This window comes from Dermacentor andersoni, chromosome 2, assembly GCF_023375885.2.
Source record: "Dermacentor andersoni chromosome 2, qqDerAnde1_hic_scaffold, whole genome shotgun sequence".
Taxonomy (NCBI): Eukaryota; Metazoa; Arthropoda; class Arachnida; order Ixodida; family Ixodidae; genus Dermacentor; species Dermacentor andersoni.
In genome coordinates this window covers 187,296,301-187,316,890 of record NC_092815.1, presented here as the reverse complement: position 1 = coordinate 187,316,890, position 20,590 = coordinate 187,296,301, and the positions used below count along the sequence as shown (strand labels likewise).

At 47.6% G+C, this 20,590-nt stretch overlaps 1 protein-coding gene and 1 pseudogene across 2 annotated transcripts; one reads left to right on the top strand and one right to left on the bottom strand.

Moving 5' to 3' along the window:
• Positions 1-1,218: 1,218 nt before the first annotated feature.
• LOC129387396 (uncharacterized) lies at positions 1,219-2,968 on the bottom strand. Of its 2 annotated transcripts, none has more exons than XM_055076321.2 (4): positions 2,512-2,968; positions 2,146-2,277; positions 1,785-1,852; positions 1,219-1,642 (listed from the first exon to the last, which is right to left on the bottom strand). In XM_055076321.2, exons 1-4 carry the CDS (start codon positions 2,940-2,942, stop codon positions 1,362-1,364), a joined length of 912 nt encoding a protein of 303 aa, XP_054932296.1. In that variant the 5' UTR covers positions 2,943-2,968; the 3' UTR covers positions 1,219-1,361. The 2 variants fall into 2 exon arrangements, with proteins under 2 accessions (XP_054932296.1, XP_054932297.1); XM_055076322.2 differs by having other exon boundaries at positions 1,219-1,637.
• Positions 2,969-6,061: 3,093 nt separating this feature from the next.
• LOC126541051 (U2 spliceosomal RNA) lies at positions 6,062-6,243 on the top strand (annotated as a pseudogene).
• The last annotated feature ends 14,347 nt before the right edge of the window (positions 6,244-20,590 follow it).

Here is a 20,590-nt window from a genome sequence, read left to right as displayed (position 1 = left end):
GGGCAAGTTGAACATATTTCGTCATGGAGTCGCAAAACGTTGCAAACCTTAAAATCGTGTGGTATAGAGAACACAGTTTTCTACTCATTAACCCATTTACTCCACATCTATATCACCTCTTGCACGAAATTCAGGCAATTTGAGTTTAATTAGTCTGAGCACGGCGAGGAAAGAAGCAGCGAATGTTCTTTTATTGCGAAGCAATACTACTTTAGGTCGCACTTCAGCCCGTTCCGTGGCGAGGCGGTGGTAGGCACCATTGATCTTTAGCGTGACCTCGCTGCGTGACGTCACAGCACGTGACCTAGAGTGACGTCACACCAGCTGTGTAAAAACGGCCGCCTCGATCACGCGCGCACGGGCTTGCTCCGGCCGTTCCATTCGGACGGAGAGAGCGTAATTGCGGAGAGTGGCGCGGCCGCTCTTTTCGCCGCACCGCGGCGCGCGTGCCCGACCCCTCGCCTCCCCTGCTATGGCTTCGCAAGAGGCGATTTGCGGCGCCTTGGACGTATTGCGTGATGAAGAGTGGCGGAAAACCGCGATGAATACAAATTTACACAAGAACACCAATTACTCCTGCGGCTAGGTATTTATTTTCTTACTAAGCTCCAGACGCTGCGGCCGCATGTTGCCCGAAGCGGGCACTCATGATGCCATGCGAAACGAGTGCTCCCCGGAAAAACAATCAAATCTGCGGGTTTTGGGCGCAGCAGGCCAATGAAAGCATGGAAGTATGGAAAGGCATTGCTTCTTTATAAAAGAAGTGCCACGTCTCACGAGGCAACGCAGTAGTAATTTTTTTCCCCTGTGAATTCATGAACGTTTGTGCATGACGTACAAGCTCGGTCAGAACGTCTTTACCGGTCAAAAAACAGCCTGGAAGGAAAATGGCAATTGTACTATGAAGAAAATGGCCAGGCGATGTTGCACGCTGAGTTGTCAATTTTATATTCCTTAGGCGAGCTCATCACTGTTCCTCCTGTACGAGAGAATCTGCTCACCAGAGTCGACAGCCGCGGAGGGCAACGTCCTGTCGCTCTGATTAGTCTGTGTACTTGAATATCATGACTATATTCGTGGTAAAAATTACCAGCATAACAAAGTCAGTGTATGCAGGAATTTATTTACAATAAAAAGTTGTCAGCTCGCGCGCGCTGGAGCTGCTTAAACGCGCAAACCCTTTCGACTGAGCGGCTTAGTGATTAAATTTTTGCGATAGGCCACTCTGTCCGTAACAAGAGCAACAATGTTTGATAGGAGGGGCTTTATGAATTTCTTTGCCACTATTGACGATGTGACCGAGGCATGGTCTTCTCTTGCCTCGCATATAAATAGAGGACAACTCTCCAGATGCGGCAAAATCATTGCCGTGATCTTCTTGCACACATCGTTTGTGCCAACACGTGGCCCTGCGATGTCGATGGCCTTACTTTTACAAGAACAGCTACAACCTCGGGCTTTGGGAACACCAAACCCCCTCTAGTTCGGTGGTTAATAAGTCCCATCACTGGTGATATTGATGGTTCCGAATCATTCAGTCTCGGGCAGGCGCTGCACATCCTTTGTTCTTCTATCGCTTTCACGACGAAACCGGCGACGTATGCTACTGCAGCGGTTTCTACTGTTGAAGGCGGCCGCTGCACTGAAAAAGAAAAGGTAAGAACAAAGTGCTCATATATCAGGACTAATTAAGGAATATGGAGCTCCAATCCCGGCTTGAAAAAGTAACAAGCTCGAAAGGCTATTATAACTGCATGCGCAATACATGAAGTCTGCCTACTTACAGGGCATCACTTTCAAGGGCGCCAGCAAACTGTTGACATCATCCACGAAACTCGGTGGTTCACAAATGCTAGAAAACAAAACGGTACAGAAACTACATGTTAGTGACTGGCATGAAAAAGGTGCAAAAGCATGGGGAAACAGCACTAGCTTGAAAGTAGGAAATCGCTAGTTGCTGCTGACACACTGCTTTGATCATCCGCAATATCGGGTGGTTCAGACAAGCTGTTTAACAAAACAGTGCAAGAACAAGAAGTTGGTTACCACTGTATGTGGTGTACAGAGGTAAAAGAACCAAAGGAAGCGCGCGTCCTTTTTGAAAAACTGACATCAAATAAATGGTGCTGCAGGGGATGTGCATACCTGAGTAGTGCACTACTGGTTTTAGCCGAGGTGTTCTGAGGAATGCTCGATGTGTCCAGTCCTGAAAATGTCCCGCTCGGCACAGCTGGATCAACTCTGCTCAATTGGGTTGATGTAGAAGCACTGTACATGCTGGAGAACAAAAAAATGAATACGACAGAAATGACATCAGAAGGAAAAAATGCCATACATATATATATATATATATATATATATATATATATATATATATATATATATATATATAAAGAAAATTTTCTAGCATGTTCAGCACAGACTAGCATTAGTGAACAAGTGAAATGAAACCGCAAGAACTTCATATACAGTGAAATACACTTAACTTTGCAGCAAAACTTGTGTGCTTACCTCATAACAATCTGACCATTTCCAACATTTGATGCCTGCGATGCACACAGGATGCCAGTCCGGAGTAACTTTTCAAGGCCGAAGGTGACAGCTCTAGCGTCTAGACAGTCATTGCAACCCGCCATTTGACGCAAAGCACTGAACAGGACCTCAACCGGATCACTTGACAGATTTCTCGTGAGGACATAAAAGAACCCACTCTCCAGCAAGTACTTAATACAAAGAACAGAAGACTTGCTTGTGAGCAGCAGTGCCTCGTAAGTTTCTGGGCTTAGGAATTTTTTTCCACTTGATTTGCAGGCACTGTGGAGACTCTCAAGGTACTGCGGGAATTCGTCCTCAAGCCAATTCAAGCGTCCATCTGTCGCAGAGAAGAAATGCATCTTGTCGGGCTTGTTGTAGGGCTCCGATGTATTCGCTTCTCCAAGCATGTGCCATGCCGCCGCGCCGTCGGCAGGAGTGGGAGAACAGCGCCGCTCCGCGGCACGCGAGAAAACTTCTCCGATTACACCTCTCCAATGGGGTGCGCGCTGAATGGGACGGCCGGAGCAAGCCCCGCCGTGCGCGCGTGATCGAGGCGGCCGTGCCAACGGCGGCCTAACTACCGCTCCTATCACCAGGGGCGCTACGGTCGGTGTGACGTCACACCAGCTGTGTAAAAACGGGGCCCCATCTCACGCCGTCGCGAGGCGAGGCGGTAGCCACCAACGGCGGCCTAACTCCCGCTCCTTTCACCAGGGGCGCTACGGTCAGAGTGGGCATATCTTACGACGCGGAGAAAATGGAGTGTTACCGCACCGTCGGCCAATCGATACTGGAAGATATTGTAATGGGCACGCTGGTGAGGGAAATGTTTGTCGGCATACACAGATTCGACGGATGACTTCCTCTTAGATGATTCACTGTAAGCCGTAACACTAGCATAACCCAAGACTACCACCAGCTGATCCGAGAATAACACACTATTGCTTCGCAATCACCAGGCTTAACCAAGCTAAGCCACGGCCGTTTGTTTAAAAGACAAGGCGGAAATCAAGAGCTCAAAAAATAATTTTCATGGTAGATTAAGAGAAAAGGTGCATCGCTAAGTATTTTATGTGCTTGTAGGGAACGCGTCTCACAGTATGGCTTCTTCGGACAGGACTGCAATATCCACGAGTATATCCTTTGGTTCTACTGAAAATCCTTTGGTACGGCCACCGAGGTCATTCAATGCGCAAGTGATTTTATGAATGTTGTAGCTAGTAAACACAAAAAGGTTTTCTTATTTAACACGAAGAAGGGTTAAGTATAAGCCTTCAGTGAACGGAACAAGGAAGAATGGAAAGGTGTCAGGCGGGTACAAGGAATTCAAACAACCCACATGTGGAAGAACGTAAAAATGTGACCGAGGAAATTCCTTGTAGGTGACGCTGGTGCACAAACACACAATGGAAGAAGCTGTCACAATCTGCAGTTTGCAAAACTTGTTTGTCCTACTGGTTATTACTAGATGTAGATAACACAAATGAACTCGTTCAACAATCCTAAACATGAAGGTATGGTTCTTGCACTTTCATATCACTTACATTAACCCTTTGAACCCACGTTGCTCGGGCTCGGGCTGCCTGAGCATTAAAGCAATCAGAGGCCCTATAACGTAAAACTATTCTAATCTGTTTTTATTCCAATCTCCTGACGTCAAATTTACGTAACTACCAACGCAACCATCGGGCGGTACTCGCAGCGTTGTTTGAAAAGCCCAATCAAATGTGGTCCTCAATCGTAGGACACTTAATTTTGCTTTCAAAGCGAATAGCATTGTATACATTGAGCAGTTTTTCTTCTATAATTGGCTGACACGAGGCGAGGAGCACGCTCAAGTGGAGATGGTTTCGATGGGGCCAAGCCAGCACAGTGAAAGTAGATAACCGGATAAGAAGGGTGGTGCCGGCGTCTGCGATTGGTCCGATGCCTCTTGCTTAGCTTGTGGTGAAAATCATGGTGGCGTGCAACGGAATGTTAAGAATGCCGCTAAAATGGATCCTCAGCAAGGAAGAGTTGGCAGAGTGATGTCGTATACGTGCCGAAATAGCACGATAACGTTTTACTGCCACGCAAAAATGTTCATTATGCGCAAATAAACCGTGCTCACCAGCAGGTGCGAGTAGCGAGTGCCTGAGCGATCGGCGGGCAGCCATCTTCTATTCCTTTTGGAACGGGGCAGTGCCTCACTATTCAGAAAAAAGTTTAGTGTTGTTCGGCATATTAATGAGCCTTTAACACCTACACGTCACTTTGACGCAGTGAGTTTTCACTGTTTTATGACGTCGCGTGACAGACAGGCGAAGTGTGCACAGCCCTAAAACGCTTGACCAATAGCAGAGGGCTAATAAGGAAAAATGCGTCGAATCAGAAATAATTATGTTTCTTTCCTGTGGTATAATCACGCATAATCAGTGTGCGCACATCATATCAAATGGGGCGTTTTCGCCGTTTTCGTGACGTCGCGTGACAGACAGGCGAAGTGGGGGTGGTCCGAAAATTTTTTCACCAATCGCGGAGGGCTGATTGCATGATTGGAATAGAAAAGTTTGGAATAGATTTACTTTATAGCGCCCCAAGTCCAGCCACCGTGAAGTTGGTTGCTTTATAAAGAAAATTAGGACACGTACGCCGTTGAGCATGATTGTGAAGCGGATCAAACAGTGAAGCGGATCAAAATTCCTAGTCTACGTCGAACACATTTATTGATTCGAAAGCGTTTATTGATTGAGCGCAACAGCCGGTGTCTGTAGAAGCGAAACGGCACCTAAATCCTCATTGACTGCAACACTCTGTCACGGGCGGGCCTCGAGAGAACAGAGCGGGCAAATCGGCACAACCTGATGCAGCGATAGCGCGCCAGGTGTTGCTTGAGGGGAGAGGGCATCACCGCGACACCATGTGACGAGCGTGCCTCGACAGAGGAGATACGGTGACGCGACGCCGCGGGGCCAAACGGACTGTCGGCGGCGAGGAAGTCGCGTGACGCACGCGTGTAGGTGCCGCCCTCTCGCTCTCGGACGCCGGCGAGAGGCGCATATCTCTCTCTCTCTCTCACCCCCGCTGGTCTTAGCTGCTGCGCGCGTCTGCCGGCCTTGGTGGTCGCTGCTGCTTCCTCGGCCTCCCGTCGCGCAGGACGTCGGTGGAATGCGGTGTTGGCACTGCAGGCTACAGCTGCTGCTTCCTGGCTCGGGTAGCACGTACCGCTATGGTGCATGGTGTAGCACTTAACGAACAACGGAACAAAGAAAAAAATCATGAGCCACCGCACTCTTTGAAGGTGTATGACCAGCGAAGCTGTTTAGCACACAACACAGAGGTGGCACAGAATTTTGAACAAAGGTACGAACTCATTTACCGTGATTTTTGAACACATTCGCGTGGACGACGGGAGCGCCGCCCCGAGGAGTCGGTGTAAGGTAGACACGTGTGACGCTTCGAAGGGACCGCCACCACGGGAGAGCGGAAGGGAAGGAGATAGGCAAGCGCTTGGAACGCCGACCAAGAGAGGTCGGTGCGAGCGTAGAAACTGCCGACGCAGGTCAAAGTGCAGTATCTGTTCTTACCGGCATAATATCTGATACGGGTTCTATTTGTAGCCAAGGTATTCAACTTATTTTTGCAAGTTGACGTACTGCTTGAAGCCTGCTTCACCTCCGCCATGAATCGGCCCGGTTTTGCATTATCTCCGGGATCGGCCCACGGTATTTGCACACGCAGAACAAAAATGCACCGAACCCTAGCCATAAACCGCTTCGCTGTAAGCATTTAAACTTCAACCCTCTTTCCAAGGCACCCTAAAGAAACGTCGAAATAAGCCCCTAGCTTTTTTGCGTGCTCTCGGGCGAAGGTTAAGTAAATTCAGTTTGCCTTAATTCCGTGTGAGAGATGGCATAGATGTGGAGTGAATGGGTTGACGTGTAGAAAACTGTGTTCTCTATACCCCGCGCCTTTAAAGTTTGCAACGTTTTGCGACTCCATAATGAGGTTTTTTGCACCTTGTCTCAATTAAGATTTATTGTGTGTGTGAAAGAAAAGTATGTTGAAAAAGCACTCGCAGTTCCACGTTTCGGAAGGATATTTATGCGTAATACAAAAATTTAAGTTGGAATGAAAATTACTGGGGACTCGTTTTGCGGCTGTCCTCATCTGAACGTAGCCAGCTGGCTCATCCCACTGCAGTGGCGTCATCGCACTTTCCCACTAGGCTGATGCATCGTACACAAGCACCACTTCAGATAGCAGATGTATTTAGAGGTCAATGCCGCAAATAGTTTCCCCGATTACACCTAAAAAACTAGCTGCACGCGCTCTCCCATGCTTGCTACTTCAACGTACCGTAGTAAGAATACGGATGCAGGAGCCCTGAAAACTCAACCTCAACTCGTCTCATGGCTAAAGAGAGGCAAAAAAAACGTAAGTTGAGTCACCCTTTTTTACAATACAATAAACAGAATGAAATCAGAATTCAATATGAGTGTCATTTTCATTTTTGAACGAGACGCATCGTTAGCATGACCATACATGGATCTTAAACAATGCTAAAGTTTTGCCACTTAAAATAAAATGACGCATTATGTTTTCGCAGTACTAGATTTGCCTGTTTGGGATGGGCGGGGAGGTATGCTTTCAAATTTTCATAAAACTCTGTGATTATTACTTTTTAAAGAAACAGATATATTTCCAATTATTGCTATTTTTTCCATTTTGGCATTTTCGGGATTTTCTAACGAAATAAATACGTGATGTCGTTGCACAAATCCATTTTTTTTTTTTTTGCGAGAACGGTTTGAAGACTTATCAAAAATATTTTTCAGCTTCATTGCCTAGCTAAAGTGTCCAAAAAAGACCTCATTTTGCGGTCAGTGAGAAGCAGTTGCTCATAAAGCAAAGTTTGCCTTCTCTTTTTTTTAAAAAAACATACAGTCTGTTACAACTTAACCTTCCCCTGGGCCCATAGAACTTGTGGTGTTGATTTACCGAGAAGTTTTGACGGGGTGCAATGCGTTAACATTAAAGTGATTAGCCTTCAAATTTGTAAAATCTGCAAGTCGTTCAAATGTTCATGTCCACCTTGAATAAAATAACTATATTTTTCAAGATATATATGTATATATATATATATATATATATATATATATATATATATATATATATATATATATATATATATATATATATATATATTGTAACGATGTTAGTAAAACAAGGATATTTATTAAAGGCGAACTTGTGCCCACAAGGCAGAATTTCGTCCTGCGCATGGATGAACCGTTGGTATAGCGCCTAGTTCGTGCTGTTTCTTAAGTATCACTCCACTCACAGCGGTCGTGCAGGAATCCGCGGCAGTCGCGTTCTCAAACTGGGCTCGAACCGTCTTCCTCTTCTTCTCGCGTGACACCTCGTGCGCGTGCCGCATGCGAGCCGGGTCCTACTGGCTGCCCGTGCCACGAAGATCGCTTCCTGTTGTTGCTGAACAACACCACTGTACGGCGTGTACAGTGCCCAATGCAAAGGGCGCGCAACTTGAATGTCACCAAGTTTGTCGTGGCAATATATATATATATATATATATATATATATATGTATATATCTGTGTGGGGGGGGGGGGGGGTTATAATGGGCTTTGCAACTTCCATAACTTCCATGCTTCTCGGCTGTGTAGCCTCTGAAATATGAGCTCACTACTTTATAATTAATTACCGGAAAGAACGGTTAATATTTCTTCGTTGATTCCTGATTGACATTTTTGAGGTGGTGTTCCTACTAATATAATATTACGTGGTGGTGTTTTCAGCTGGTGTCATTTCATTATATTTTTCTATTGCTTCTACTCAGAATACAGTTCTTTTTTTGTTGAAAAGCCTGTATATACATATGTAACAATAAAATTCATTTAGAATCCAGTGAATGGCGAATGAAAAGATTGCCGCAGATTCCGCACAAGCTTTGTACCAAGGAACACGCCAAGTATCCTTCGTCAGTATTTGCTTTAACCGCTCCCTACAAAGTCTCTTTTGCTCTTAGTTTTATTAGTCTATCAACGAGCTCGCGTGTGTCACAGCCAAATTCAATTATTTGGAGCTCCTTAAATCACGCTTCTCCTATCGGTTTCGTACATGCTGGCGATGCACGCTTTACAGGCGCAAGCTCTAGTTGATTTCTGCGTCGCGCGGCCGAGGGCCGCATATCTGTGTGCCACTGGCACAGCCCCTCTGAATACCCGCCCCCCTCCCCTAGAATTGCAACGCTTTCCCCCTTCTCTGCGCACGCTGCAGCGCGGCCTATTAGCAAGCACGAACTACGTATGTAGCGCCTCGCACACTTTTGAGAGCTGTGATTTCCACTTTGACCTGACCCTGGCCAATCCCCATGTTAATGGTTGGCCGCGGCAACGCTGATGTGTTTCGGCATTGCACGCACAAATTGTTTGGCGCCTATTATAATCTCAGTGGTTCAATCTCGTCAAACTGCTTTGACACGTTTTTGAGAAACAAGTGTTGCGGAAATGACAAGTGAACATTGTTGCTTCTATTTCCGGCTGCAGTTCCCATTTTTATTTTCTTGTAGGTGAAAAAGAAATACAAGCAAGAAAAGTATTTTTTTTTTGTCATCGCAATGCCTTTTGACGCTACATTGGCCTTATTGCTTGCTTTGATGAGAAAGAGATCGCAAATAGCGGTAAAATACCAGAAATCGTAACGCGCACTTACATGCAGTATAGAACAGAGAATTTCTTCCCGTTCCGGGCTTCTTCTTTTTCAGCGCCTGTTGCTATATTTCAGTCCTAACAAAAAACTTTCTTTCAATAGGTGTGCTGCTGTCTTGCACATTAAGGCAGAATTTCGTCCTGCGCATGTATGAACCGTTGGTATAGCGCCTAGTTCGTGCTGTTTCTTAAGTATCACTCCACTCACAGACAGCAAACAGTGCAACTTTCCGTTTCCTTCCCGCGAAAGCGCTTCAGTGCTTCGACAGTAAAGGCATCATCCGGGCTCTGGCGGCCGCGGAACGAGCGTCCGTCCCCGACTGCAGTACAGCGGCAGTCTGGCGAGCGTCTGACGGAGAAGCCCTCTGCCGGCATCGATCGCGGGAGCCACCGCCCACCGGCGGCTCGGTGGTCGAATCCCGAGTCCGGTGGCTCCGGTCTGAAACCTGCCGCCAAAGGATACGGGCGCGTGCGTGCCCTTTCGCTCGCCCGTTTCTCCACTTCCAATTGGTTCCCTCAAGTCACGGCGTCACAACGGTAACTCCGCCCTCCGCAACCAATCGGCGAGAGGTGCTCATCACGTGAAGACGCTGCAGCAGACGACTCCCGCCAGTCCCGTCTCCGTTTGGGCCACGTCGCGGTGGGCGATGGCACAGCTCCCAGCGATGTCGTAGCTTTCGGCGAACTTGTAGGTTCAGCGGTAAGAAGAAGCGAACAGCGCAGTCAACGTCCGTATTTTCACCAGAAGCTACCCTTAAGCGTAAAACCCGTTTTATGCATATCCTTTGACAGAGAATGTACGGTAGCATACGGTGTCAAATAATGACGCTTCACTGATGCCAAATATTTGTTTGACCTAGCATGTGTGACGATATTACAAATCAATGGCGCAAATAGAGGCAGAACCTGTTATGTAGATGTGGATTACCGTTTCTATTTTGCTGCGGTGGTAACTATTCGGACGCTCAAGGCACGTTCGAACCATAACCACTAGCGCCGCAGTCTTCGTGCTCTCCGCTATCGACGGTGCGTGTGCTGGTCGCATGCGGAGGATTAGAGGGTCTTCAGAGACACGCGTTGCCTTAGGTTGCGAAAACAACGAAGCAACGAATGCGCACCTCAACGCTCCGCTGAAATGACCGTTTGCAAAAAAACAAAGAATAGTTCTCTGCATGAGCAAGAAAAGTATTTTGTGACCAAAGATGCTTAAGGTAGCAAATCTTGACGTACGGGTACGCGATCGACGTGTGTCTTTCTGCTACTCATGTTAGGATGAAGTCTGAACGTCTTAACAAATTTTCACGCATACTCAGCTGAATATAACACTTTCCTCAAGAACGACTACATGTTATGTTCTAATTTGTCTAGAATTTACGCTGACAGAGCACATCATCTGTGAGGGGACTCAACTCAGCTGACCAAGAAACGGCGAAATGTCGCCGATAGGAATAGCGCGGATATGCATTGTTTACCAACCAGACTTTGCAGTGCACTCGCAGCACCAAAGAGGGCGTGCGCTATTTTGCAAGTCGTCGGTGGCTTGAATAGACTGGATGACAGCCATTTACGGAAGCGAAGATCTTGGGAGCCTGTCCTCACAATTCATTAGCGCAGAAAGCAGTTCGAGCGCTTTTTCACTACCTGAAGGTAACAGACTTGAGTGCCCGACTATAGACATCCTACACCTAAGTTCTCTCTCTCTTTCACTCCCCATTCCCCTCCCCACGTGTAGGGTAGCAAACTGGACTCAGTTTGATTAACCTCCCTGCCTTTCCTTCTTCTCTTCTCTCTCTCTCTCTCTCTCTCTCTCTCGTAGGTGGTGGAGCTAGGAAAGCATTCTTCCTTCCGCTGCTGGTGTAAGTTTCGTGCACACGCGCTCTATAGGCAAACTAGCGTTCCTACTCAACTGCCATGTGTAGACACAGGTCTGAGTGCAATGGACAGTAGACGTCAAGCTAAAGTAATCCAACGCCGACGGTTTGCTGTTGGTCCCAGGCCATGCACCATCCAGATGCGACGCTTGCAACGCCGCTGGCACCGCTTTTCACCCCGCCAGCGTCGTGAGACGCCTGGTGGCTGACAGGACGCTGTTTCTCCTGCCCAGCAGGAGTTCAACATGTCGCAACCGCGCATGCTTAGGACAGCGCCCGAAGGGTGCCAGCGCGACGCTCAACCTTGCTATTGTTGTTGTCAATGCTTCGCGCTTCAAGCGAAATTGCTTTCCTTTTTTTTATCACAAAGGCACAATTACATCATCGCACCATAAAACCTCTACCAGGGAATTGGAACAAGGACGCATGGTAATTTTCGCAGCATTCGCTTAAAGGTTAAAATTTTAATCGGTTACCAAAAAAATAAAGGAAATCCAGAGAAAGCATGGGACGCCCCTGCTATCATGTCCAAATAGACATATGCTCAATGTTTTTTTCAAAAGACGTTAAATAGCACACGCAGGCTCTTGGCGAATCAGGAGTGTCCAAAAAGCGATAGATCAGAACTCTTTACCAGTGCTTACTTAATTACAAATGCACTGGTGGATTTCTCAAGTTTAAGACGTATTGAGGTGAGCCGGCCTCCTATCTTTAACAAGCACAATATGTGCGTAGGTAACTTCTTCGTACTTCTATGAAAAGTGATAAAATTGGGCCGACTGCAATAAATGATACTTGAACTTGTTTCTGACGTGAAGACGCCGTAACATGGCGACAACTACAAACCAATACATACCCCCATTTAAGCAGACTACACGCAATGTCCCCTTTGCAACGACTACGCCTCCCTATATCACACCACATGGGCGTGCCCAAACATGAAGGTGGCCCCGCAAATACCCAAGCCCACACCCGAGCAGTAGGAGGCCGTGCTGACTAGTTCGGACCCTCGTAACCAGCAGCAACTGTGCGGCGGGCCCGGGAGACAGCAAGAGCCGCAGGAGCCCTGGACTAAGGGCGCCTCCCGCACAAGCAGAAAGACACCTGCTTGTCCTTTCTTTCTTTTTTAATAAATGTTTCTCCTCTTTGAAATTGTTTCAAATTTTTACATCATGCCAATAGTTGAACTGGATTTTCTCTGAAGCAGAAAAAAAAGAATGTGTCAAGAATACATTTGCAAGTTCCAAAAATGCTACTTCTTTCTCGTAAGCAGTAGTCAGACTGACTCGTTTCGGGAATGTCTCGTGCAAAACGTGCGACTGTATGCTTTATTTTTTTGCTATGCCTTTCACGCACATATAAGGTTATTTTCTTTCAACAATAACTCCACAAAGTTATTATAATACTTACAAAAAATGATACTTTCTTTCGTTAGAGGGCACAGGTATGCTGCGTTCGGCGATTACGCTTCGTGTGAAAGAGCAATTTAAAAGCTCATTAATCTTCACTAGGCGGAAATGCCAGAGTATGCAGCATAATAGAGCACAAGAAACAAAATAATTCTGAAATTTGGGGGCTTTGCCTTCCCTTGTCTCATTAGCATCATCATCATCATCAGCCTGGCTACGCCCACTGCAGGGCAAAGGCCTCTCCCATACTTCTCCAGCCAGCCCGGTCATGTGCTAATTGTGGCCATGTTGTCCCTGCAAACTTCTTAATCTTATCCGTCCACCTAACTAACCTAACCACACCTAACCTAACTAAGTGGGCACAGGAGAGCGGCAGCGATGCAGTCGTCGCTCACGAATCCCCTTTTCTACTACGTGCAGTTTGTCGTGCTGCTCGTGCCACTGCTTCCTAGGTCTCCTGAGCTGTCAGTGACGATGTCGGCACCACTACTACCTGAGCTGTTGGTATTGGAACTGGCGATCGACTGTTGTGGCCTACACGACACGGACCATGCGCAGACCCACCTTCTTCATTACTGATCATGAAAAAGCGTCATCATCGACAGCGCTATCCTACCAAAGCATAAGGAACGGACCTCGGCTACTTATCTTCAGTGGGCACGGGAGAGCGGCAGCGATGCAGTCGTCGCTCACGAATCCCCTTTTCTACTATGTGCAGTTTGTCTTGCTGCTGGACGACGAAGTGTTTCTATCATAGAACGCTTGTACCTTTGTCTCGCTTTGTTTCTTTCCAAACTCTTGGAGCTGCCGCTCCCTTGTTGCGGCAATGGATGAAGAAGCCCTCGAAGACCTTCCTGGAGTCAAGCCATCACGTGGTGTCGCGTCCAGGAAACGTGGAAATACGTCAAGTGACACGGACAGCGAGGCAACCGAGTCGTACTCGGACAGCGTCGACTCGTCGGACGACGATTTCACACTTGTCATGAGCCGAACCACAAAAAGAAGACTGCTACGGAGGTCATCGTCGCCAAGTGTCTCCACCGTGAAGACAACACGTCAGCGCTGGCCGTACACCATGCTCTTCATGCCTTTGGACCCAGTGTCCAATCTGCGACTCCTAAACAGGCAAGTCCTTTCTGCGTTTCTTGAGGGAATCGCGCCAAACAAGATAAACGACGTGAGAATAAACGGAGGGAAGAATGTCCATGCAGTAGATGTTCTACACCGTAGTGCAGTGCAAAGCCTGCAGCACGTAACGGAGATCGACAAAGTGCAAGTGCTATTCATGATACCTACAGGCTGCAATGCCACTGTCGGCGTCATTTATGATGTCGATATTTCTATACCAACCGACGACTTACCAATATTAATAAAGCCAACTACAGAAGGCACTCTTATCACGCACATCACAAGACTTGGCAACACCCGTTGCCTGAAGCTGTGGTTTGAGGGAGACAGCCTTCCCTCACACGTCAAAGTTGGCCACGTCCGCCATCCAGTCCACCCATACGTACCGAAGCCCCTGCAATGCTACATATGCTGCAAGGTGGGGCACGTAAAAAGTGTCTGTAGGAATAACCTCGTGTGCCCATGGTGCGCTGAATCTCATTCAGCAGATGCCTGCCGCGCAACTGTGTTGAAGTGCCCTAACTGCCGTGGTACCCATGAGGCCTCATCCAATGATTGCCCGCGGGTGAGGAACGAGCGAGCAGTGCTCAAACGTATGGTACGGGACCATTCAACACACAGAGGGGCTGCCGCTACTCTCAGGCGCCGACGACATCGCCATCGAAGAGCATCACGAAGAGTTACATCTACTGAAAGATATACACCATCTTCCGGCAAAGCGGCTACCGTGTCAACGCCGACTTCCACAAAGACAGACACTGCGAAAACGAAGAAAGGGGCAAGACTCGCACCTCCTGAAGAGTGGCCTACACTTCCACGAGCGCAACCTGCATCGGAGTCACATCAAATTGCGCCGCCCTCAATGACCTCACGAACCGAGGATGCGACGACGACTGAGAATCGGAAAGTCATAGTGATGCTAAAGTCATTTATGGACGCCATACGCATTCTACTGAGCACCATGAGAACCCCGTCGGCACAGAGCGCACTGCAGGTGCTGGACAGCTTGAGTCCGGTGCTTGCGGCTCTAGGGTAAAACCACGTCCCGAGAATTGCCGTCGTTTCAAGAGGAGGTCAAGAATGCATCTGTCTTTCAGTGGAACGCCAGAGGGCTTAAGTCACGCATGTCCGACTTCAGACAGTTTGTATTTACGCACCAATTCCCGATTATCGTGATTTGCGAGCCCAACCTGTCAGCTCCCATCAGACTGTCCGGGTATGAGTGCTTTATATCCTCTACCCACAGAGAGTGCGGCAAGGTCGTTGTGTTTATACGCCGTGACTTGACTTATGTACATCACCCAGTGCCTCCTGACGAAGCAAGTCAATACGTTTGCTTAACAGTGAAGAAGAAAAAGCTCACGTTCACAATTCTTGGAGCCTATTTATCTCCAACAAGCCGTCTAGATTGTGAGCGCTTACGGGGAATTTTGACATCGACTCCACAGCCGTAGGTGCTCACTGGTGACTTTAACGCCCACCATTACCTATGGGGAAGCTCCAAAGTGAACTCTAGAGGCAGAACGTTGGTGTCCTTTGCCTATGAACTCGAATTTTGCCTGTCAAACGATGGAAGCCCCACTTATCTGCGAGGATCAGCGTATAGTAGCTGCTTGGACCTTACCTTCATTTCACGTTCGCTTTCGAGAAGAGTGCACTGGTTTTCGGATTTAGAAACGCGGGGTAGCAACCACATCCCAACCTATCTGAAGATCGAAGGTTTGACTAGTTCCAAGTCCTCCAGAACCGTCCAGTGCACCGATTGGCCTAAATACAAAATAACAATGGAAGACTGTTGTCGTGACGGCACCTCCTATAACCTACAGGGCGCGATAAAGGATGCCATACAAACAACCACGCATTTGCTTTCGAAGAGTTCTTCCTGCACCGATTTCGACATCGAACTAGCGAAACTGCGAGCAATTCGCCGTCGTGCGGAGCGAAGATATAGGCGCACGAAGTCAAATCATGATTTGAGATTGGCTAGACGAACACAAAAGAAAATACAGTGTCACATGAACAAGCTGGCTTAGCGACAATGGGTATCCTTTTGCGAGTCCCTGGATCCGTGAAAACCTTTGTCGCTTATATGGAGGACTGTTCGTGGCCTTCGCACAACCTTTGGTCAGCGCCACCCGTTTAAATCTCTGGAACTCCATCTACAATGTAGAGATGTTGATGTCGCAGAATCTTTCTGCCGAAGGATTGCTGGCGAAGCAAATTCCGATGGAATGGGTACGGGAACGCTCGACCACCCACCGTTCTCACGCGAACCCCGCATGGAATGCCCTTTTTCTATGGAAGAACTAGAAGCTGCGCTGGCTTTGTGCAGGCGTTCTTCAGCGCCAGAACCTGGCGGCATCACATACCGTGCCCTGTGTAAGCTAGGAGACCAAGCTCGAAAGGCACTCTTGCTCCTGTACAACGACTCCTGGCAGGCGTGTACGGTTCCGCAAGAATGGAAGTCAACTCGCCTCATTCTACTTCTGAAAGCTCGCAAGTCGTCTTTGGACATTTCCTCATACCGTCCGATAGCACTTGCCAGCTGTGTCGAAAAAACAATAGAAAGAATGATTTTAACACGTCTGGAATGGTACTTAGAGTACTATGAAATCTACCCCGATGCTATGGCCGGATTCAGACGTGGCCGTTCGTCAACAGACAACGTTGTTGACTTGATAACATTTGTGCAACACCAAAAGGCCTGTAAGCGACTATCTGCTGCTCTGTTTCTAGACGTTAAAGGGGCTTATGATAATGTCACCCATGAAGCCATCCTTAGCACGTGAGAAGCCATCGGACTTGGTGGTAAGATGTATATGTGGGTGCGCAGCTACTTACAGAGGAGACCATTCTATGTAGACACAGAAAATGGCCCGACATCCGAGCATTACGGTAGCCGAGGAGTCCCTCAAGGCGGAGTGCTTAGCCCGACTCTTTTCAATCTCACCCTCTGTGGATTAGTTGACATCTTGCCAAGCACCGTACGACTTTCCATCTATGCGGACGACATCTGCATTTGGGCATCAGGTGTGACACGACTTCAGCTTCGCGCTCGGCTTCAGAAGGCTGCCACAATGACATCTTGCTACCTTCGTGAACAAGGACTTGAAATTTCATGCGGAAAGTGCGCAATGGTGGCATTCACGAGGAAGCGAATGTCTGCTTACGGCGTATCTATTAAGGGGCAACTTATACCATACAGCAGAAATCACAGGTTCTTGGGAGTCGTAATTGACAGAGACCTATCTTGGACTCCGCACGTGAATTACGTGAAAAAGCGGCTGACTGCTATCTGTCACCTGTTCAGGTTCCTTGCAGGAAAAAGTTGGGGAGTATCTGTACACGATATGTTACAGCTGTACATGGCGTTGTTCGTTGGATTCCTGCGATACAGCCTGCCTGCAATATCCAACACCTGCAAGACTAACCTGCGTACGATTCAGAGTATTCAAGCCCAAGCCCTTAAGATATGTCTTGGCTTACCACGCAGTGCATCAACGGCTGAAACCATTGCCCTTGCGCAGGATAACCCAATCACGACGCACATTACCGTTGAGACAATGCGTATGCATCTCAGGCATTATGCTAGGACGCCTTCCCACCACTTGGCGAGCCTCACTGCTGCAAGGCCCTGCTCGACATTTAGCGGCATTGTCAGTGCACATCGGGCGTCGTTTACTTCAGGGTACGCACCTGCGGCCAAGCCAGCGTTTCCTCCGTGGTGTTTGAGCCGTCCACAAGTACATCTAATGATTCCAGGACTACAGAAGAACACAGATCTACCGGCCCCTGCTCTAAAACAGTTGAGCTTACTTCTTTTGCATGAAAAGTACAGCAACCACCTGCAAATCTATACCGATGGATCGACTACGTCGTGCAGTTCTGGTGGTGCCGTAGTTATACCAACGCGAGGAATGAAACTGCGCTTCAAGACATCGCATGTCACGACCTCAACGGTGGCAGAACTAACGGCCCTGCGTCGAGCACTGGAATTCATTGAATCTGAAAGAGCTAGAAAATGGGCTGTGTTCTGTGATTCAAAACCGGCATTACAGTGCATGCAGTCAGTTCTCCGACACGGATGCCATGACCAACTGACATACGAAATCGCGAAACTTTACCATCATGTCCAACAAAAAGGTCATGAGGTCGTTTTTCAATGGGTACCTGGCCATTGTGGAATCAGTGGCAATGATTCCGCCGATAACGCTGCTCGCACAGCACATCATGAAGAGCACAGCGTTCCAATTCCTCTTTCAAGGACAGACGCCGCAAGGCAGCTTCGACACCTGGCACGCAGTCTCACACTGACCGAGTGAAACTCGCCAAACTTACGACTTGCACGACTGCATCGACTAAACCCCTCCCTCCAACTCCGACCTCCACTCGGACTTCCTCGACGTGAAGCTACGCTTCTCTGTCGCCTTTGGTTAGGAGTTGCCTTCACAAAGGCATACTCTACATTAATTGGAGTGACTGACAGTGGAGCATGCGAGGTCTGTGGCACGGAAGAAAACATCGATCACCTGCTGTGCCACCGTCCACGATACACCCCTGAGAGACAAGAACTTGCCAAAGCTTTTCAAAAACTGGACAATCGGCCGCTTTCTGTGCAGGTGCTGCTGGAACACCGACCCCATCGCGCGTCGGCCCATAAAGCGGTGAAGGCACTTTTGTGCTTCTTAAGGACAACGGGCTTGTGCCACCATCTGTGACTATTAATGCAATTTCTGTAAGGCCACACACGTCAGTGAACTCACCGCAATTTCCTTCTTTCCTTCCCTCCTCTCACTCCCTGTTATCTTTATTTTCCCCCTTTCCCATTCCCCCGGTGTAGGGTAGCCAACCGAACGTTATTCTGGTTAACCTCCCTGCCTTCTACTTATCTCTTTCCCTCCTCCTCCTTGTCTTGCTGCTCGTGCCATGGCTTCCTCGGTCACCTGAGCTGTCAGCGACGATGTCGGCACCACTACTACCTGAGCTGTTGGTATTGGAACTGGCGATCGACTGTTGTGGCCTACATGACACGGACATGCGCAGAACCACTTTCTTCATTACTGATCATGAAAGGGCGTCATCATCGACAGCGCTATCCTACCAAACTATAAGAAACGGACCTCGGCTACCTATCTTCAGTGGGCACGGGAGAGCGGCAGCGATGCAGTCGTCGTTCACGAATCCCCTTTTCTACTATGTGCAGGTTAGTAACAGCTTAACGCTTTATTCCAAGCGTACGAGTAATGCCTGCCTGCTGCTTCTCCTGTGCCGAAGTGCTTTGTTCATAACAATATGGGAATGTGTACTTGTTACGAAACAACTGCTGGTCTGCAGTGATATTGAAATGAATCCCGGACCTACCCATAGTGATATGCCAGCTGCCATTGCAGCCCTCTCTGAAAAGGTTGACACACCTCACAAGGAATTAATGGATGCCTTCCATGAACTGAAAGATAACCGAGAAGCGCTGGCACACAAAGTTTGCGACGTGACGAATAGGTTGACTGCTCTTGAGGCAATCGTTGAAAATATTGAATGCAATAGATCTGAAACTGAAATCTCGAGCATTGTATCAGAGGTAGTCCAGAGAGAGAACGTTTTAATACAATCCCGTCTGGACGACTTGGAAGACCGTTCCAGACGTGACAACCTTTTGTTTTACGGCATCCCCGACGATTCAGCTGAAACATGGGCTCAGTCAGAAAGCACTGTGCGTGGTTTGCTCTCAAGACAGCTTAACTGGCAATTATCCGATGGCGATATTTCTAGAGCACACAGACTAGGCAGTTTTAATGACAGCAAACCCCGCCCTATTATTGCCAAATTCTATTCAGCGAAGCTCGAGGACACGATCTTCTCCCAAAGAAGTAAAATTAAAATCTCCGGCATAACTGTCGGTGAAGATTTTTGTAGATCAACCCGTCTATCGCGTAAGAAGTTAATTGAATTTAGTAAGTCGAAGGGCCCGTCAGGTTCACTTCGATATAACAAACTCATCATGAATAATAAAATCTATGCTTACTGGGCAGTTACTGACTCTGCGCGCGAAATAGAACCTGTTGCTAAGACGCATGCGCGGGGCAATGGGGGCGCAACTTCAATTTCATCATAGCTGAGAACCGTTAAGCAAGACGGAAACGATGTATCCCTGCTCTTTACAAATGCGCGAAGCGTTCTTAACAAACGTGTCGCGTTATCATCAGCCATAGACTCATGCACTGCTGATATAATTGTTATAACTGAGACCTGGCTCTCTGCTAAGTTAAAGGACTCCGAAATATTCAAATGTGAAAAAAATTACAATATATACCACTGGGACCGTGACGTCCGATCTGGGGGCGGTCTACTTATTGCTGTTAGTGACATGTTCGCATCCTCGGCTGTTCCAGTCGTATCGTCTTTGGAACTTGTTTGTATAAGTGTATCTATTGCAAATCGTGAATTTATTTTCTGTGCATTGTACCGTCCTCCAGCTGCCTCATCTTCTTTTTGTAGCGATCTTTATGATGTCCTTAATAGCTTTCTAATTAGGTTTCCCAATTCGCCTCTGTTTATTTTAGGCGACCTTAACTTTCCTACAATACCATGGAACAACGATTCCACTACCGTAAAAAAAATGTTTCATCTGAATGTATGCAATTCCTTAATCTTTGCGCTGACTTTAACCTTACTCAACTCGTTCATGAGCCGGCTCGTACAACCGCAACATCTTCCAGTATTCCTGACCTACTATTTACTACGATTCCAGAGTTAGTTTCTGAGTTAACTTACCTCCCAGGATTAAGTGACCATTCATTGATTCACTTTACTTTAAAAACACGACACAGAAATGCAAAAAAATATAAAGTAATACGGGACTGTAACAGAGCTGATACATGTTCAATAATAGCTGAGTGAGAATTATTTACAGAATGCTATAATCAACTTCGGCAAGCATT